Raw genomic sequence first — 16141 nt, 5'->3', positions numbered from 1 at the left:
GCAGTTGTGGTCCTCAGAGGGGTGGCCTCTGGGTACTGGGTGCCATGGTCCACCAAACCAGGATAAACATGTTGCTCAAGGTTGTTCTGGGGTCCAAGGGCAGAACAATGTTGATGCCCACCTGCTTAAAGGGGGTGCCAACAACAGGTCTGGGAGTCAGCTGACCCCTGAGCTTTTTCCCTGTCTATGCACTCACTTGGCAGATAAGGCAAGGCCTACAGAAAGCATCTGAGGCTTTCTTCATCTGGGGACAGCAACAGTGGGTGACACGCCTGTCAAAGGTCTTGTCCTGGCCCTGATGTCCTACCAACAGTATCTCATGAGGCAGACCCAGGAAGGCCCTGTAACATTGGGGGACTTTGGGGGACCACCAACACACGTGCTGCACAGTGCACAGGAGCCCTAGGTTCAATGTAATGGGGGTTGTTCTCGTAGTAGATTAGGTGATCCCCAGAGGGCTCACCAGCTGCCTGGGCTTTGGCTTGTCGCCATAGCCCCACAAGGGCTGGGCACTCTCTCTGTGCTCTGCAGAATAGCTCCCTGGTGGGCCCTCCCTCAATTTGCCACCCTGCAAGGTCAGGCATGTCACCAAGGGAAGCAATGTCCTCCCTGTTCGGCCCCGGAGTCGCCTTCTCTGGCATCCCATGCACCAGCTCCGTAGGAACTTTAGAGGTGGACTTGCCGCGCCTCCTGCCCTTTCCTTTCTTTGCAGCTGCCTGGGTCATTTTTCAAGCCTCTCTTGACTCTGCTCCCAGGTAGCCAGGAACCAAATGGTCATGCAGACCCACTCAAGAAACTCCAACATTTCAAGGGGAGATTTGAGCTCCACTTTCTTCCACCCAGTAAGCTCCAAGTCATTTCCTAGCAAACAGTCCTCAGGCATGGCAGGGCTCATACGTACCTTAAGAGAACATGACAACCCCACCTCTTGAGGGGAACCACAGCCACCATGCAGTGGATCTCACATTTGTCTGCTACCACACCCAGTTAAAATTTATTGAGTATCATCCGATGTCCGCCTCCTCAAGATTTGTAAATTTCATTTTTAGGTCCACAGTATCTCTTTTTTTAGCTCTCATATTGAGTGCCTGGAACAGGTGCTAAACTTCCACCAAAAAACAGCAAGTGCAATATTTTCGATTATTGATCTCTTTTATGTGCTTTAAAACATTTAGTCAATTATGCCTCCCTTTGCCAACTCATCCACATTTAAATGAAATCAAATGGATTTATAAAGCACAAGCAAATGCCCAAAGGCGTCAAGACGCTTGGAACTGGTAAGTTGCTTCCACCGTGCACCAGAAGGATTGTGCCACCTGGTTGGGGCGGGGGGAGAGGGGTGCAGTCTTTACTGCCTCCCCGTAGACTCCATAGGTGGCAAGCACAGAAGTGGTGATGTTGGTTGGGTATACATTAGCCCACTGGCATCTTGACTCATATCTTGAAGTTCCCTCAATGGGTGCTGCCCAGATGGCAGCGGAGGAAAGACTTCTGACTGGTCATTGCTAGGCTGGTGGGTGGGATGGGAGGTGGACAGCAGGCTTGAACCTGCATCCGGTTGCAGTAGGCGCCCAGCGACTCCAACCAGAGATGGTCTTCACGCTGACCAGAACTTCAGTGATCCTGTAAATTTCATCTTGTCTCCTCCAAATCTTGCCATATCCGCGGTTCCGGGCTGAGAATTCTTTATATGGGTTTACATGTTTTTTTGTTCAGTTTGTTTCAGTTTTAATGGGCATAGCATGTCCTTGGGTCCCATAACCTTTATTGAATAAAAATGTAGGATCGTTGAAGCCTCATCAGAGTCCGATGTAGCAAGCGGGTGGGGTGCCAATGTGATGGAGTTTGTTCAGCTTTCACGGGTACATCTCACCAACAGCCCACCCCTACTCCAATGCCAGCAATTGGGCTTCAAGTGACACTTGCTATATGAATAATACAGAGACAAAATGCAAAAACCATAGAGTACACAAACAATTACATGCTAAGGAAGTAAAATCATAATATTGTAAAATTTAAACGGAATTAAGCTAAATAAACTATATAAAAAGTTTTTAAGCAAACCTGAATGGTACTATCTTCTAGATCGTGTCTCCAGTAGAGTAAACTTGATGGACGTTAACGAAGAATGCGGATCCGATCAGGTGTACTTTCATCGGGTTTGGATCCCAGCTGGCCCAGGTCCCATGTCATGGCTTCTCTCTCTCCTTGTGATCCTTAGATAAGCAACATGAAGTGGAAATCCCTTCGCCAACATCGAAAGACGAGAAGAAGAAGAGGCCCATGTGCCAGATCAGCGGCGTGAAGAAGTTGACGCACAGCTCCAGCTTCACCACGTGCAGTATTCCGCGCTTCGGGGTGAAGACCGAGCAGGAGGGATCCTTGGCGTCGGTGAGCACTGTCCGGTTTGGGGCTAGTTTTTATTGTCAGCTTTGGGTGATCTCGGTGGCGACCAGTCACATCCTGGTCACTTAGCTTGGGGTTTGGTTTCTACATTGGATGGAGAAATCAAACGGTTGTAATTGATGGGCGAGGTCCTGCTGGACCACAGTTCTTCGCACCAATAAGTTGAGGACCAGCTTTAGAGTTGTGTGCTAATGTGCAGTTCTCCACATTCTGGAGAACATGCAGACTCCGAAGGAGAACCCACTGGTGGAATTTCCACCGCTGCAGGCAGGATATTGCGGAAGAAATGTGGCTAGTAATTTCAGTTCTGATTTATCAATTCCTCCAAATAACGGAGTTGTTTGTCTTAATACCCAACTCTAAATCATGCCCTTTTGGATTCCCTGATGTTTGAGTTTCATAGAGTGTGCTGTGAGAGCTGGTGGGCACTCTGCTATGAGACCTGGAGGGTAGTCTGCTTTGAGACCTGGGGGGCAGTCTGCTTTGAGACCTGGGGGGCAGTCTGCTTTGAGACCTGGGGGGCAGTCTGCTTTGGGAGCTAGTGTCCAGTCTGCTGTGAGAGCTAGGGGTAACTTTCTGTGAGAGATGGTGGATGCTCTACTGTGAGACCTGGAGAGCAGTCTGCTATGACATCTGGAGGCCAGTCTGCTATGGGAGCTAGTGTCCAGTCTGCTGTGAGAGCTAGGGGTAACTTTCTGTGAGAGATGGTGGACGCTCTACTGTGAGACCTGGAGGTCAGTCTGCTATGAGAGCTTCTGGGTAGTCTGCTGTGAGACCTGGAGGGCAGTCTGCTATGAGAGCTTCTGGGTAGTCTGCTGTGAGACCTGGAGGGCAGTCTGCTATGAGAGCTTCTGGGTAGTCTGCTGTGAGACCTGGAGGGCAGTCTGCTATGAGAGCTTATGGGTAGTCTGCTGTGAGACCTGGAGGGCAGTCTGCTATGAGAGCTTATGGGTAGTCTGCTGTGAGACCTGGAGGGTAGTCTGCTATGAGACCTGGAGGGCAGTCTGCTATGAGAGCTTATGGGTAGTCTGCTGTGAGACCTGGAGGGCAGTCTGCTATGAGAGCTTATGGGTAGTCTGCTGTGAGACCCGGAGGGCAGTCTGCTATGAGAGCTTATGGGTAGTCTGCTGTGAGACCTGGAGGGCAGTCTGCTATGAGAGCTTATGGGTAGTCTGCTGTGAGACCTGGAGGACAGTCTGCTATGAGAGCTTATGGGTAGTCTGCTGTGATACCTGGAGGGCAGTCTGCTATGAGAACGTCTGGGTAGTCTGCTGTGAGACCCGGAGGCCAGGCTGCTGTGGGAGCTGGCATGCAGGCTGCTGTGAGACCCGGAGGGCAGGCTGCTGTGAGAGCTGGCATGCAGGCTGCTGTGAGAAGGAGTGGGCACTCTGATGTGAGACCTGGTGGCAGTCCAGACTAAGAGGAGTCCTGGTGGGTAGTCTGAGACTGACCAAGGGCCGTCTGGTGGGATACCTGATGGACAGTGCGCTGCTTGTTTCCCGCTGGTGCAACCCTGGTGGGCATCCTGCTGTGAGAGCTGTTGGGCAGTCTGGAGGAAAACCGGGGGGCAGACTTGTATCAGAGCTGACGGACACCCTGGCAGGAGGCTTGGGGGAGGTTTGGCATGATCATTTAATTTTCTGTAGCCTGGTGAGTGTGCTGGTGGGCTCTAATGTAAAACTGTTGAGCATCCTGGTGTGAAAGTTGGGCAGTCCAGGTTTATGCTTGTTGCAGACTGCTGTGAACTGGTGGCGATACTGCTGAGGGCTTGTCTCGCGGTCTCTGGTGGGCTGACTTGTGTGAAGGCGAGAGGGGGACCTGCTCTGTAGTCGTGTGTGAGAGGTGGAGAGCAGGCTGTCGGAAGTCCTCAGCAGGGGCCGGAGGAAGTGATTACTTGCGGTCTCATGTGAGGGGGGTTGGTATGCAGTCTCGTGTGAGAGCCGAAGTCTTTTCTCTCCAGCCTCTGTCTGCAAATCAGTTTCTTCTCAACATTAACCCAGTCCGTTTTCTCACCTGGTGATGATGCGTTGTTGTCCACTAGGCCGGCTCTTCCCGTCACAAGGATGCCCAAGCCTCACCCTGCACTGGCTGAAGGGCAGCTAGAGGCCAGCTGTGACCAGGGACCTCTCTGCTGGCACCTGGCATACTAGATTGCAGGAGTCAGCCAGGGCATTCATTCATACATACATACATTCATTCATTCATACATACATACATTCATACTTACATTCATATATACATTCATTCATACATTATACATTCCTACATTCATTCATACATTCATTCATACATACATACTTACATTCATATATACATTCATTCATACATTATACATTCCTACATTCATTCATTCACACATACATACATAAATACATACACACATACATACTTTTCATTCACTCCGCCCCGCAAGACCAGAAAAGCACCCGGACACAGGTGTTGCTTATTCAGAAAGTGCAGTTAATTTGAGGGGTACTGACCGGGGCATTTTGGCTCGACCCTGTGAGCCTTGGTCACCGAAGCGCAACTTATTTGAGGGATGTGGACCCAATGCGTTTCGGGTCCCTCTCAAAAGCCTTGCAAGGCGCTCCGCAGCACACTTACAAAGATACATGAGCCTGAAAGGGTAGGCTTTGTTCCGGAAGGTGCCTTGAAGCAGGCATCCATGTGTCATGGCTCTAGGCACCCGGAAGTGGGCCAGTGCTACGAGAGAGCAGAAATGCATCATATCGCGATAGATGTGGTGAACTGCCGCTCTCTCCGTTTAACGCAGAGCACCAACTCCCCTCGCTGCCTTGCATCAAAGTTCAGTAAATGTAGGCCCAGGTGTTAGGGGCTTCTCCTGAAATCGCTGGAGGTCGCTTGCCACGTGACCTCGGCAGACCAGTTTAAAACTTCTGGTCTTTCCCCTAAAGTTTGGGAAGAGACTGATTTACCTCCAGATCCGAACAGTGATTGTAATATTGACGGTTCTGCAGGAAACATCCTCCTTGTGTCACATGTAGATGTAATCCGTCTGTTTCTTCCATGTGTAGGAAATTGAAGATTCCAACAAATGGGGCTTGGATATGTTCAAAGTAGCAGAGTTTTCCGGAAACCGGCCTCTGACGGTCATCATGTACACCATATTCCAGGTAAGGGGCTGAGGGCCTGTGGGGGGTGTTAACACCGTGCCGTGTGTGATAAGTCACAAGTGTGTGCTGATTGGGCAACCAGCGAAGAAGTCAGAACTCGGGGTGTTTGTCCTAACACCAGACATGGGACTATGGAACCAGGTGTATGTTTGCAAACTTTCCAAAGCAGTAAATCAGGGTTTCCGAACGATAAAACCCTTTTCTAATGTACTAAACCAAGTTAGCGATTCAGAAAAGATTTTTCGAGACACTAAATGGTTTTAAAAATGGACATTAAAACACTATTTGTAATGGGAGTTTTTAGGAGTCATTTCCAAATCTCAAACAGTTTACAACCATAATTCACGTCGCAAGCCACTGAAAAGTTACTGACCCCCAGGCAGGGTGCTAACTGATTCACAAAGGTGAGGTGTTGCCCTTTGGAGCGCTCTGGCATTGTGAATTGTGGAAAATGTTTCTGGGGGAGTAGGCAGTGTTGGAGGGACTCATTGCCAACTCTCGAAATAAACTTTTTTTTTAAATTCTGTTTTTTTAAAGCAGCCCTGTTTCTTTTATGGAAATTAGGCTGCTTAAAAAATATATATATAGTTTCTTTATTTAAATGCAATCGCAGGCGTGATGCTTTGCTGACTCTAGCAAGCCACCATCCCAGTGATGGTATCCAATCAGAATGCAGCGCAATGTGCAACTTATCTAAGGAGTATTAATTAGGCAGGTCATGTTACGACCCCTCCGACTTGCAGTTTTACGAACCGTCTTATTTAGTGCATAGATTGGTTTGCAAAATTCAGCTCTGGTCGCAAATCATGGGAAATCTACTCCTCTAAATTTCCATGTTCATTTGCAGTAGGTTTTTGAGTTTTTTGGGATTCATAAAAAAAAAAAACCTCAAAAGTTCTCTTGAAAAGCTAATGTAGTTATACATTTCCAGGAGTACCGTTAATTTCCCAATTTTTTTTAGTTAATGCACTTTCCGCTTATTTCACAACCCATATCGATGACCATGTTGAAATGTTCCCAGTGGCGTAACCAAACTGGAGGCCCCCCCCCCTGCAATGACCGTGCTAGCCCCCACCCCCTCTGGACTCACTCAGGCCAGGTGCTGTGCTGAGGGGGGCTACGGGGGCCTTTGTTACACCACTGAATGTTCCTATTCACAGATGCCAAACTTTGTATTTTTCTGTGTATTTGTGCTCAGCAGCGTTTCCCGTAGAAATGACACAGATCGGTGTTACAGAGAAGGGGCACATAACTTCCCAGCTATAGAACGGTAGCATTAGCAGTGATTGGAGGCGGGGACCAGCGCGACAGCCGCATTACAACAAACAATACCTACAAGTTTGTGTACATCTGGTCACCGTAGTCTGGAGAAATAGCTGGGATGAGCGTGGTGATCTTCACCTGGGGTAAGGCAGTGATTCTTGAGGCTTAGACCGTGAGCAGGAAGGAGCTGGGAGCGCTTGGAACTTTAAGGAACACGGCACAAGGAACTAGGAAATTATTACAGAACTTCTCAGGGTATGACTGCAAATACTTTACTGCAATCGAGCCACGTCATAAAGGCTATAAAGTTAGAGATAGTTCAAAACTTCATTATTGTGTGAAAAACTACACCTTGTTACTTCTTAGCTTCTGATGAAGAAACTCCTCTGCGCATGCTCCCGTTGGCTCTGCGCATGCTCCCGGTGGCTCTGCGCATGCTCCCGGTGGCTCTCCTCTGCACATGCTCCCGTTGGCTCTGCGCATGCTCCCGTTGGCTCTGCGCATGCTCCCGTTGGCTCTGCGCATGCTCCCGTTGGCTCTGCGCATGCTCCCGGTGGCTCTGCGCATGCTCCCGGTGGCTCTGCTCTGCGCATGCTCCCGTTGGCTCTGCGCATGCTCCCGGTGGCTCTGCGCATGCTCCCGGTGGCTCTGCGCATGCTCCCGTTGGCTCTGCGCATGCTCCCGGTGGCTCTGTGCATGCTCCCGGTGGCTCTGCGCATGCTCCCGTTGGCCCTGCTCACTGCGTCTCGGATCCGAGCGGGGGCCTCCTTCTTCGGCCATCTGCACACTGTCCACTGTGAAAGCTGCACTTTACGAATAACAAGCTGTTGGTTAATCTGCTTTTACAGGAGCGAGACCTACTGAAGACCTTCCGGATCCCAGTCGACACGTTCATCACCTACATGATGACACTAGAGGACCACTACCGCGCCGACGTGGCCTACCACAATAACATCCACGCGGCTGATGTGGTCCAGTCGACGCACGTGCTGCTCTCTACACCAGCTCTGGAGGTGAGCATCAGCCAAAAGCCCACCAGTGGCCCGCTGCTTTTTAGGGTATCGTCTCCCCACCTCCTGGGCTCCATGAGGGAAGCCCAGGCTTCTTCATTTTCTAAAGTCAGTCGAAAGCGAAACAGACTTCCAGTTTTTGGGATGCATTTATAAACACTGGGCTACAGCCACAGGTGGTATTCTCTGTACTTTTTAAAAGCTATGCGCTGCCTTGCGTTACTCCAGACTTACTAAGCCATGCAAAACTACGCAAGGTGGCTCCTCTGCCTGACATAGTAAATCTGACTTAAGCCTTTGCATTGCCTTGTGCCACCTTTGGTGATAAAAGTGCACCACAAACCCTTTATAAATCTGGCCCCACTATTTACCCGTAATGGGAGTCCGAGTGTTGGCAGAAGCCTCTTCTTTTCATTTGTATTCTGAAGACTGAAAGAGAGCTGTTTCTCCAACTTGTAACATTAAAGGGTAGACGTGACCCAAAATGTAAAACCTTAAATTTGCTCTTCTGTTTCCAAGCTGGTTACAAATGTAATTCCTTTTACAAGTTATATAGAGTTTTTAATGTTGCATTTCTGCTTTAGAAATACACATATCCTTAATAAAGCAAACATTTAGACTCATGCAACCCAAAAGGGGTTTCTACTTTCCAGTTTCACAAGTTTTTTTTTTTTTTTTACTTTATCCTAGGCTGTTTTTACTGATCTAGAAATTCTGGCTGCAATTTTTGCCAGCGCAATCCATGATGTTGATCATCCAGGGGTGTCTAATCAATTTCTGATCAACACAAGTAAGTAGGAATCCTCTCCTCACTTCATAATCATTCCAGCAATATATTTTCTTCTGTTGATCTGCGATCTGGACAAACAACTAGGTAAAAACAGTTTGAATGCCACCACCTTGTGGCAGAAATAGGTAACGCCCTCTGCTGAGGCCAAGTGTGTCACCTCCACGTGGTAAGGTGAGGGCAACTTCCTTTAGAAACTGATTTTAACTGTGACTACATTGTGGTAGATAATCCTCGAAATGTTTTTTTCTATGGGTCTGTTGTATTGTTTTATGTGTGGAATAATGTGTTAATTCAAGTTGCAGCATTTCTTGTGTTTCTGCTGGAATTAAGAAAAAAAACACATCATATAGCTATCCCTACCTTAAGCAGTTCGGATATTGGTGCTGCGATTGGCATCTTTTTTCAGTGTCTCCCCCACACACGGTCAACCAGCAGCACATTGACCGTGTGTTGGGGAGAGCGATTACTGAAGACATGAACAGATGAATGTGTATGTGGTCAGATGAATGGATGAATGATTTGAATTTTTTACACCTGACCTTGAAGTTTGAGATCTGTTCATCACTCCTGTAGAATCCTTTCTTGTCAAGATGTTTATTTTAGTCACCTCATCATGGTTTCCCTAGTCACATGTTTTTAGTATTCTGCCTTTGTTGCCAAAGGTCTGACTCAGCTAGTTCAGAGCTCAGTAGGTCATTCCCTTCAAGAGGAACCTCACTGAGCCATCTCCTCAGTGAGTCATTGCATGGGGAAATAGACATCAAACCCACAGAAGGTGGCTTTGCAGAATAGTTGCAGTAGAAATCTGTTTCTAAAGGGAATTGACCTTACACTACCAGTGCCTGGAAGCTATGGAAAGGGAAGATGAAAACCAGTTTGAAGAACCAAAGTGTTATTTTCAAACAGCGTAGACTCAAAATCATAAACATTATTACACAAAGATCAACATTTCAATCAATACATCTCTGGAAATGTCTCAGTTGAGGCAATTGTACGTCGACTATGTGCTATTTACCAAACTCAAATACATGAATTCAGCCCATCTTCGTTCATGACTTCTGATACCAGTGTAGCATGTTTCCAATTTTCATATTCCTTGTTTGATAAGTTGACAGTTTCCCAACTTTACTTAAAGGAGAAATTGTGTGCAGAAAAGGAGTATGTTTTGTTGAGATACTCCTGCTATAAGTGAATGATTTTAAAAGAAAATTACAAAGTTGCAAAGAAAAGTATTTTGTAACTTTGTAACTCTGGTCAACATTGTCTTCTATCCACTCTGTTACGACAAAGTTCCATAAAATATTACAGTGCAAATTATCTTCAGGTTTCTTTACTGGTTAAAGCAATGATGGTCAGGTATTTTTAATGCATCTCATGTTTCTAAAAGTCACAAGTCCACTCTCTGCTTCCATCTTAGACTCTGAGTTAGCACTTATGTACAATGACGCCTCCGTCTTGGAAAATCACCACCTGGCTGTCGGCTTTAAGCTTTTGCAGGAAGAGAACTGCGACATCTTCCAGAACCTGAGTAAGAAGCAGCGTCAGTCTCTAAGAAAGATGGTCATTGACATGGTAAGGTTCGGTCATTTGGGAAAGTCTGTTATTGACGGATTTTAAAATGATCCTCCCTTTAGGGGGTGCCCATTTAACACCAAGACCACTGGTTAATTTTTTTACACCTTCTGTTACAGTAATGTCTACATGTTAGCACCACATCATGGGACTTAGGTATCCAGGGCTCGTCATTCATCTTCCAGGTCTATTCAATTGTGGCAGCCCTGCCTCTCACATGTAAATTGATGCAAAATGTGCAGATTGTTGCATTGTGCAGAAGACAGGGTGCAATAGCTGTGATTTACAGCCACCCTTGGATGGCATTTAAATGCTGTAGGTCGTGCAGAATCCAGCTCCACCTTTTCTGGGTATGATTTTTGGTTCTTCACAGCTTTGGATTAAGGTATTTCCCAGTCTAGGGAATCTCAGTACTTTAAAAAAACTATCTACAATTTAAAATGTAGTACTAATGACTCATATCCAACCAAGCATTTCATTTGTTACTTTCTAACTACAAAAGGCAACATATATTGTTTAATTTACCCCCCACATTTGCCTTTTATACTGTCTCTTTATGAGGTTTTCTGCATCAGTGTGTGCAGAACAAACGGTCAGGAATCCTGCTAGACTAAAACAAGGTCCTAGGTTATTAAGTACCCAAAGTATATAGGCTTTGTTGCTAATTTGATGTGGTTTAATGCAATACGTCTTATGCTTGCTTGATTGAATTAGATCAATTATCATGATATCTAGGGAAAGTCATATTTCTTCTGAAAGTTCAGATAAAAAGTCTTTCCAGGACTCAACATGCTACTGAGTATTGGATCATACAACAGGACAGCTGCATAAATTAAGCTGAGAAATCCATGTAATCTAGCAGTCTGTGGAGAATTCTCTGTCCGGAGGGTTAGCGACCTTACCATGTATCTGTTTTTAAGATGCAGAAGATGATGGTGGCTTTTTCTTGATTGGTCAGGAGAGCGGAGGCCCTTTCTGTCATTACGTATGTACCCCAATTCTCAGATCCTTGGTGTTAGTACTAATCCTCCTGTCTTCCTCCCCACGTAGGTGCTGGCAACAGACATGTCCAAACATATGAACCTTCTGGCAGATCTGAAGACCATGGTTGAAACCAAGAAAGTCACAAGTTTAGGAGTCCTGCTGCTGGATAATTATTCAGATCGGATACAGGTGTGTAATGGGAGACGCGCAGTATGTGTTTAAAATCTGCTGTTAAACTCTTGAGCATGAACTGGGGAAGGATAATCAGAGATTTTCACTCGAAAGACCAGTAGGCAGGGGTGAACTTTACCGTCACAGCAACGGAGCCTGAACAGGGGCGGTGGTGACACCCAGTGTTGAAGGAGAGCTCCACAGAGGAATCCTCACCTCTTCAACCATCCTCGCCACCACGACGTAACCCTTTCTTCTGCTCTACATCAAAACAATAGTCCTTCCTCCCTCTCATTGGTCAGTGGGGGGTTTCAGTCTTCTTAACCATTGGTTCTTGGTAATGAACTGTCTGCCACCGTCCCATTTCTGCATCCAGGTTCACGCCCACTTGTGTCCAAGGAGCCATAATATCTGTGATATATATGATCACGTCTATGATATGGTGGTATGGGGCTCGTGTAAGAGGTCATCTGCCAAACATTGGTGGAAGCCCCATCCACGCAGGTGTCGGTAACCTACCTTGTCAGAGTCCACGGACGTACTGCGTTTCGAGCGACAGCCGGCAGAGGCGCCACTGATTGATAAGACCCTCTTTGGTACCTAACCACAGTTGACATGGACCCGAAGGGGGTCACCCTAATTACGGTCAGCCTTCTGACTATTTTCTCATCTTTTTATTTTCCTGCCTGTGACTACGAGGGATAAAAAGGTAGAATGGACCAGGGAAAAAAAAGTGGTGATTGCAAGCTGGGAGAGAACTCCAGAGGCTATCAAGGCCATGGGGTTTCTACTTTGAGGAAAAAAAGAAGAAAAAACTATTTGGGAATTTAATTTTCCAACCCAAATAAAAATTAGACCAGGTTTGAACAACGAGGCAGACCAGCTGACCATGTTTGCTTCTACTGACAGTGCCGTGGGGGGCAGGAATAGTTTGGGGGCATTCGTCAAAAGTTTCCCAGCTTCACCCATAGTTCCAATCAGGCAGCAGTTTACCATCCACTTTGAATGATAATTTTTAACTTTGTTATGTCGTCCATATGACTAAAAGCCAGTCACGAGCAGAAGATTTGGACACAAAGCTAGAAAACTGGTGCAAATCTATGAAAAAACCTTGACATTACTGTCAATACTCACAGTTTAGTAGGTAAAGGTGTGTTAAATTGTCGTCTCTCCTTTAGCTTGCTACCCTCAACCTCTAAACACTCAGGATTAAATCCTAACTTTTCAGAGGTGTGGGGAGGGATTACTGATGAGTGATCATATGGTCATAAATGTCCAAGAGACCGACCGTGCTCTGGCAGGATATCAATCTTAGCTTTGTTGTGAAGCTAAATGATTACACTTTCCGCAGTTTTGTGTTACGAACCCCGATATAATAGCTTGGAAGCACAGTGGCCACTTCACACACCCAAACGAAACCTTCTAATGTTTTGATCTATTGTTGCCAAGTACACTTTTCTCTATATCTCTGACTCAGGTCTCCTATTTCACTCCAGGTGTTGCAGAATATGGTGCACTGCGCAGATCTCAGCAACCCCACGAAGCCCTTAGAGTTATACCGACAGTGGACGGACCGCATCATGGTAGAGTTCTTTCACCAGGGAGACTGTGAGCGGGAGAAGGGCATGGAGATCAGCCCTATGTGTGACAAGCACAACGCTTCGGTGGAAAAGTCACAGGTATGTCAAGGGAACTGTCCTCTGTGTGAATGGAATAGACAACTAGAGCGCAGAACCCTTGGTGGTAGGCAGTGCGCCTGGTACGTCACGCAGCACCATGACCGCTCGATGACAGCACTTCTGTCCACCTTGGGCTCAGTTCACAAGGGTGGTGTGCACTCAACTTCAACTCAAATGTGCAAACGGCATGATTTACGAGTGTAAATTCATGTTTTCAGCTTAAAAAGCAAGAATTTACTCTCTAAAATCAATTTACTTCCATGTAGTATTGCGCTAGCTGGTAAATCTCTACTCAGGGGTCACCTGCCAGAGTAAGTGGATGCCACCAAACTCACAAGTTTGTGGGCATTCAGAAACTTTTGCAAGAAGTTTCCCTTTGGAAATGCACTTTAAATTACACCGAGATACGCCTAAGAATCTGCAACTCACACACATTCCTAGGAGTTCTGGAATACTTTCTGAATTGCAGAGTGGAAAATTACACAATATGTGGGTGTAATCATGCATTGCCATTACATTTTAACATGTACAGACTGCTGCTACATCTCGCCCCTTAACAAAAGACTATTTACCTGATTCCAAGAAGATCTTCTGACTTTCTTGCACATAAAGAAGCATGTAAACATGTTATCTTTTGCAAACAGGGCGCGTAGTCTATTGATACGAATCTGGGATGTAGACTTCAAATGAGTAGACCTCTGTAGCTAGACAACCTTTCAAATTTAACATCCATCATAGGTACCGTAAAGCAATGAGTTGACATAGATTGTACCTAGACAAAGTTTGCAAGCCTTCCTGTGCGGAGAAAAAAACAATTCATGTGTCCAGATATCCAACAAAAAGTCATGCAATAAAGAGTAAGGTTGAAGATAGAGCAGTCAAAGAGCTGATGGAGCTTCTCAAAGGAACATATTATCAACCTATAGAACCAGGTAAAGCTATACGCAGATAACTATCACAATGGTGTAAGACTTACGCTTGGAATAATAGGAGTTTGTGCGTGTGCTAGGAGCACATTTTCAAAAGATGAGTTGATCAGAGATGGCCCGGTAAGTGGCAGTGTTCATGCCACCTGGTGTTTGACTACAGTATTGAGTTTTAAATATCGTCCCGCCAAAATATTGCATCCAGAATTTTGACTACCACAAAATCATGAAGTTATGTCGGTGTAGTTAAGCGTAGAGTTACTATTCTTGATTCAACATCTACAACTATTAATTCTGTGGAACAGGAACAAAGGATAGTAAACGCATGCTTACCCATGGAGGCTTCACTTCAGTATTCATGTACTGACGTGGCTTCCTACGGAGGGATTCTCAGACCACCTGCGTGAGTGTCCATAAATCCACCAATGAGTGGATCAAGAAGCAATTGCTGAAACTGCATGCAGATTATAAACGGATTCCCGGCTTATTCTGAAATAGATCGCACAAAGAAAAGATACGACCGTGCATAGTGAGATACTGCAGGTCTGTGCAGTTACCGCATTAGATGACTTTCAGGTGTAAGATGTGAATCATGATGCACGGCGACCACGTACTTGTGCATGTCTCTGCACCAGGATTCAGAACTTCTCCAACATCTCTCATCCGCATTGTAGGGATGGACATGAGTATGTTGTCCTCAAGAGGGTTATGATGAAGGAGAATGCTGCTGTGAGAAGGTGTAGGACCCACCCAAGCTGTGTGTGGATGAGTAGATGTGTTCTTTGATGTCTCATGCTCCCACATCAGATATTTAGCTGTAGACAGTTCACCCACTCTGGCCTCCGTATCACCTTGTATGTAACCATCACCCTTCTGTGTATTTTTTTGTCAGGTGGGGTTCATCGACTACATCGTACACCCTCTGTGGGAGACGTGGGCGGATCTGGTGCACCCCGATGCCCAGGACATTTTGGACACCTTGGAAGATAATCGCGAATGGTACCAGAACATGATCCAACAGAGCCCATCGCCACCCCCTGAGGAGCGGGATCCAGAGAGGACCTCCGGTGGGGACAAGTTCCAGTTTGAGCTCACGCTGGAAGAGGAAGGCGAGACCGACACTGAGCACGAGGAGACCGAGAGCCCACTGGAAGAGGACACTAGTGGGAGCGACTTCAAGACACTGGCCACGGATGACTCGGAATCGACTGAGATCCCCGGCAGCGACGAAGGAGTTGACCAACTCTCGCCCACTGGGGTGTGTCGAAGCGTGTCTCAGAAATCGTTACCGGACTATGTGGCAGAGGGGCAGGGTAGCCCCCTAAAGCTATCGATGGTGAAGAAAAAACAAGCTTTAAACTGTAACAACAGAAAATCTGTTGAGAGGACGCTATCGCAAACGGACACAAGTACCTCCCGGGTACAGACAGACCTCCCCCGAAAGGAGAGCTCAGGGGAGAAGGCACTCAGCCTCGACCAAGAGGGCAACGTCACATTTCTTCCACTCGGAACGTAACATCAGTTGAAACAAAACCTCACAACGACTTTGTCACTTTTAACCACGCACTTGGCTGATTGCTTTAGAATCTTTTATATAAAAAAAAAAAAGAAAACACAAATAAAGAAAAAGAGAAGGAGTGTATCTATTTAAAACCACCACTGTCATGAAGAAATGTGTTTTGAAGTTTAACATGGGTCTTCTTATTTTAATTAGAGGTTTTTTTTTGTTGGTTATTTCAAAAGAGTTTCTGCAAATATTTCTTTCATTTGGGATTAAACAAAATCCCTGAAATTAATCAAAATAGAGCATCACAGGAAAAATGTGTATATATTATTTATTTTATTTAAATTATTTCTATAGCGCAGAACAAGCAACCGTATCAACGGAGTAGTGAATGTTTATTCCAAAATGCCGGAATATAGTTTTATACGGTAATCCAGCTTGCGACATCCGCAGGACATGTTGTACCCTTTAGAAGCCATCCCTGGCCAGTGCTGTGCTGGGTTTGCACCTTTATTTGCACCTTAGGTCCCGCTTTCTAACCAAGCCTCCCAAAGGCATAAAATCTGTAGTCAGGAGATCCCTAGCTGGGCAGTGTCCAATACCTGGTTGTACCCATCATATACCAGGGTACTCGGACTTGTAACCAAGACTGTTCACCTCTGACTCTAACCATCCTATCATCCGCTCAAGTCCTTCGTGTGT

At 46.2% G+C, this 16141-nt stretch overlaps 1 protein-coding gene across 6 annotated transcripts in view; it reads left to right on the top strand.

Annotated features, from left to right (window-relative positions):
• Positions 1 to 15591, top strand: part of PDE4C (phosphodiesterase 4C) — an 837713-nt gene extending 822122 nt beyond the window's left edge. For all 6 annotated transcript variants that reach the window (XM_069216588.1, XM_069216587.1, XM_069216589.1 and 3 more), the window contains 8 exons: positions 2222 to 2391; positions 5442 to 5540; positions 7652 to 7816; positions 8504 to 8603; positions 10021 to 10175; positions 11226 to 11348; positions 12827 to 13009; positions 14828 to 15591. In XM_069216588.1, the coding sequence (XP_069072689.1) occupies positions 2222 to 2391; positions 5442 to 5540; positions 7652 to 7816; positions 8504 to 8603; positions 10021 to 10175; positions 11226 to 11348; positions 12827 to 13009; positions 14828 to 15451 (1619 nt within the window). In that variant the 3' untranslated portion in view covers positions 15452 to 15591. The remainder of the gene's footprint in view (positions 1 to 2221; positions 2392 to 5441; positions 5541 to 7651; positions 7817 to 8503; positions 8604 to 10020; positions 10176 to 11225; positions 11349 to 12826; positions 13010 to 14827) is intronic.
• The last annotated feature ends 550 nt before the right edge of the window (positions 15592 to 16141 follow it).

The sequence above is a fragment of the Pleurodeles waltl genome, chromosome 12 (assembly GCF_031143425.1).
Source record: "Pleurodeles waltl isolate 20211129_DDA chromosome 12, aPleWal1.hap1.20221129, whole genome shotgun sequence".
Lineage (NCBI taxonomy): Eukaryota > Metazoa > Chordata > Amphibia > Caudata > Salamandridae > Pleurodeles > Pleurodeles waltl.
This window is presented reverse-complemented; position numbering and strand designations above follow the sequence as displayed.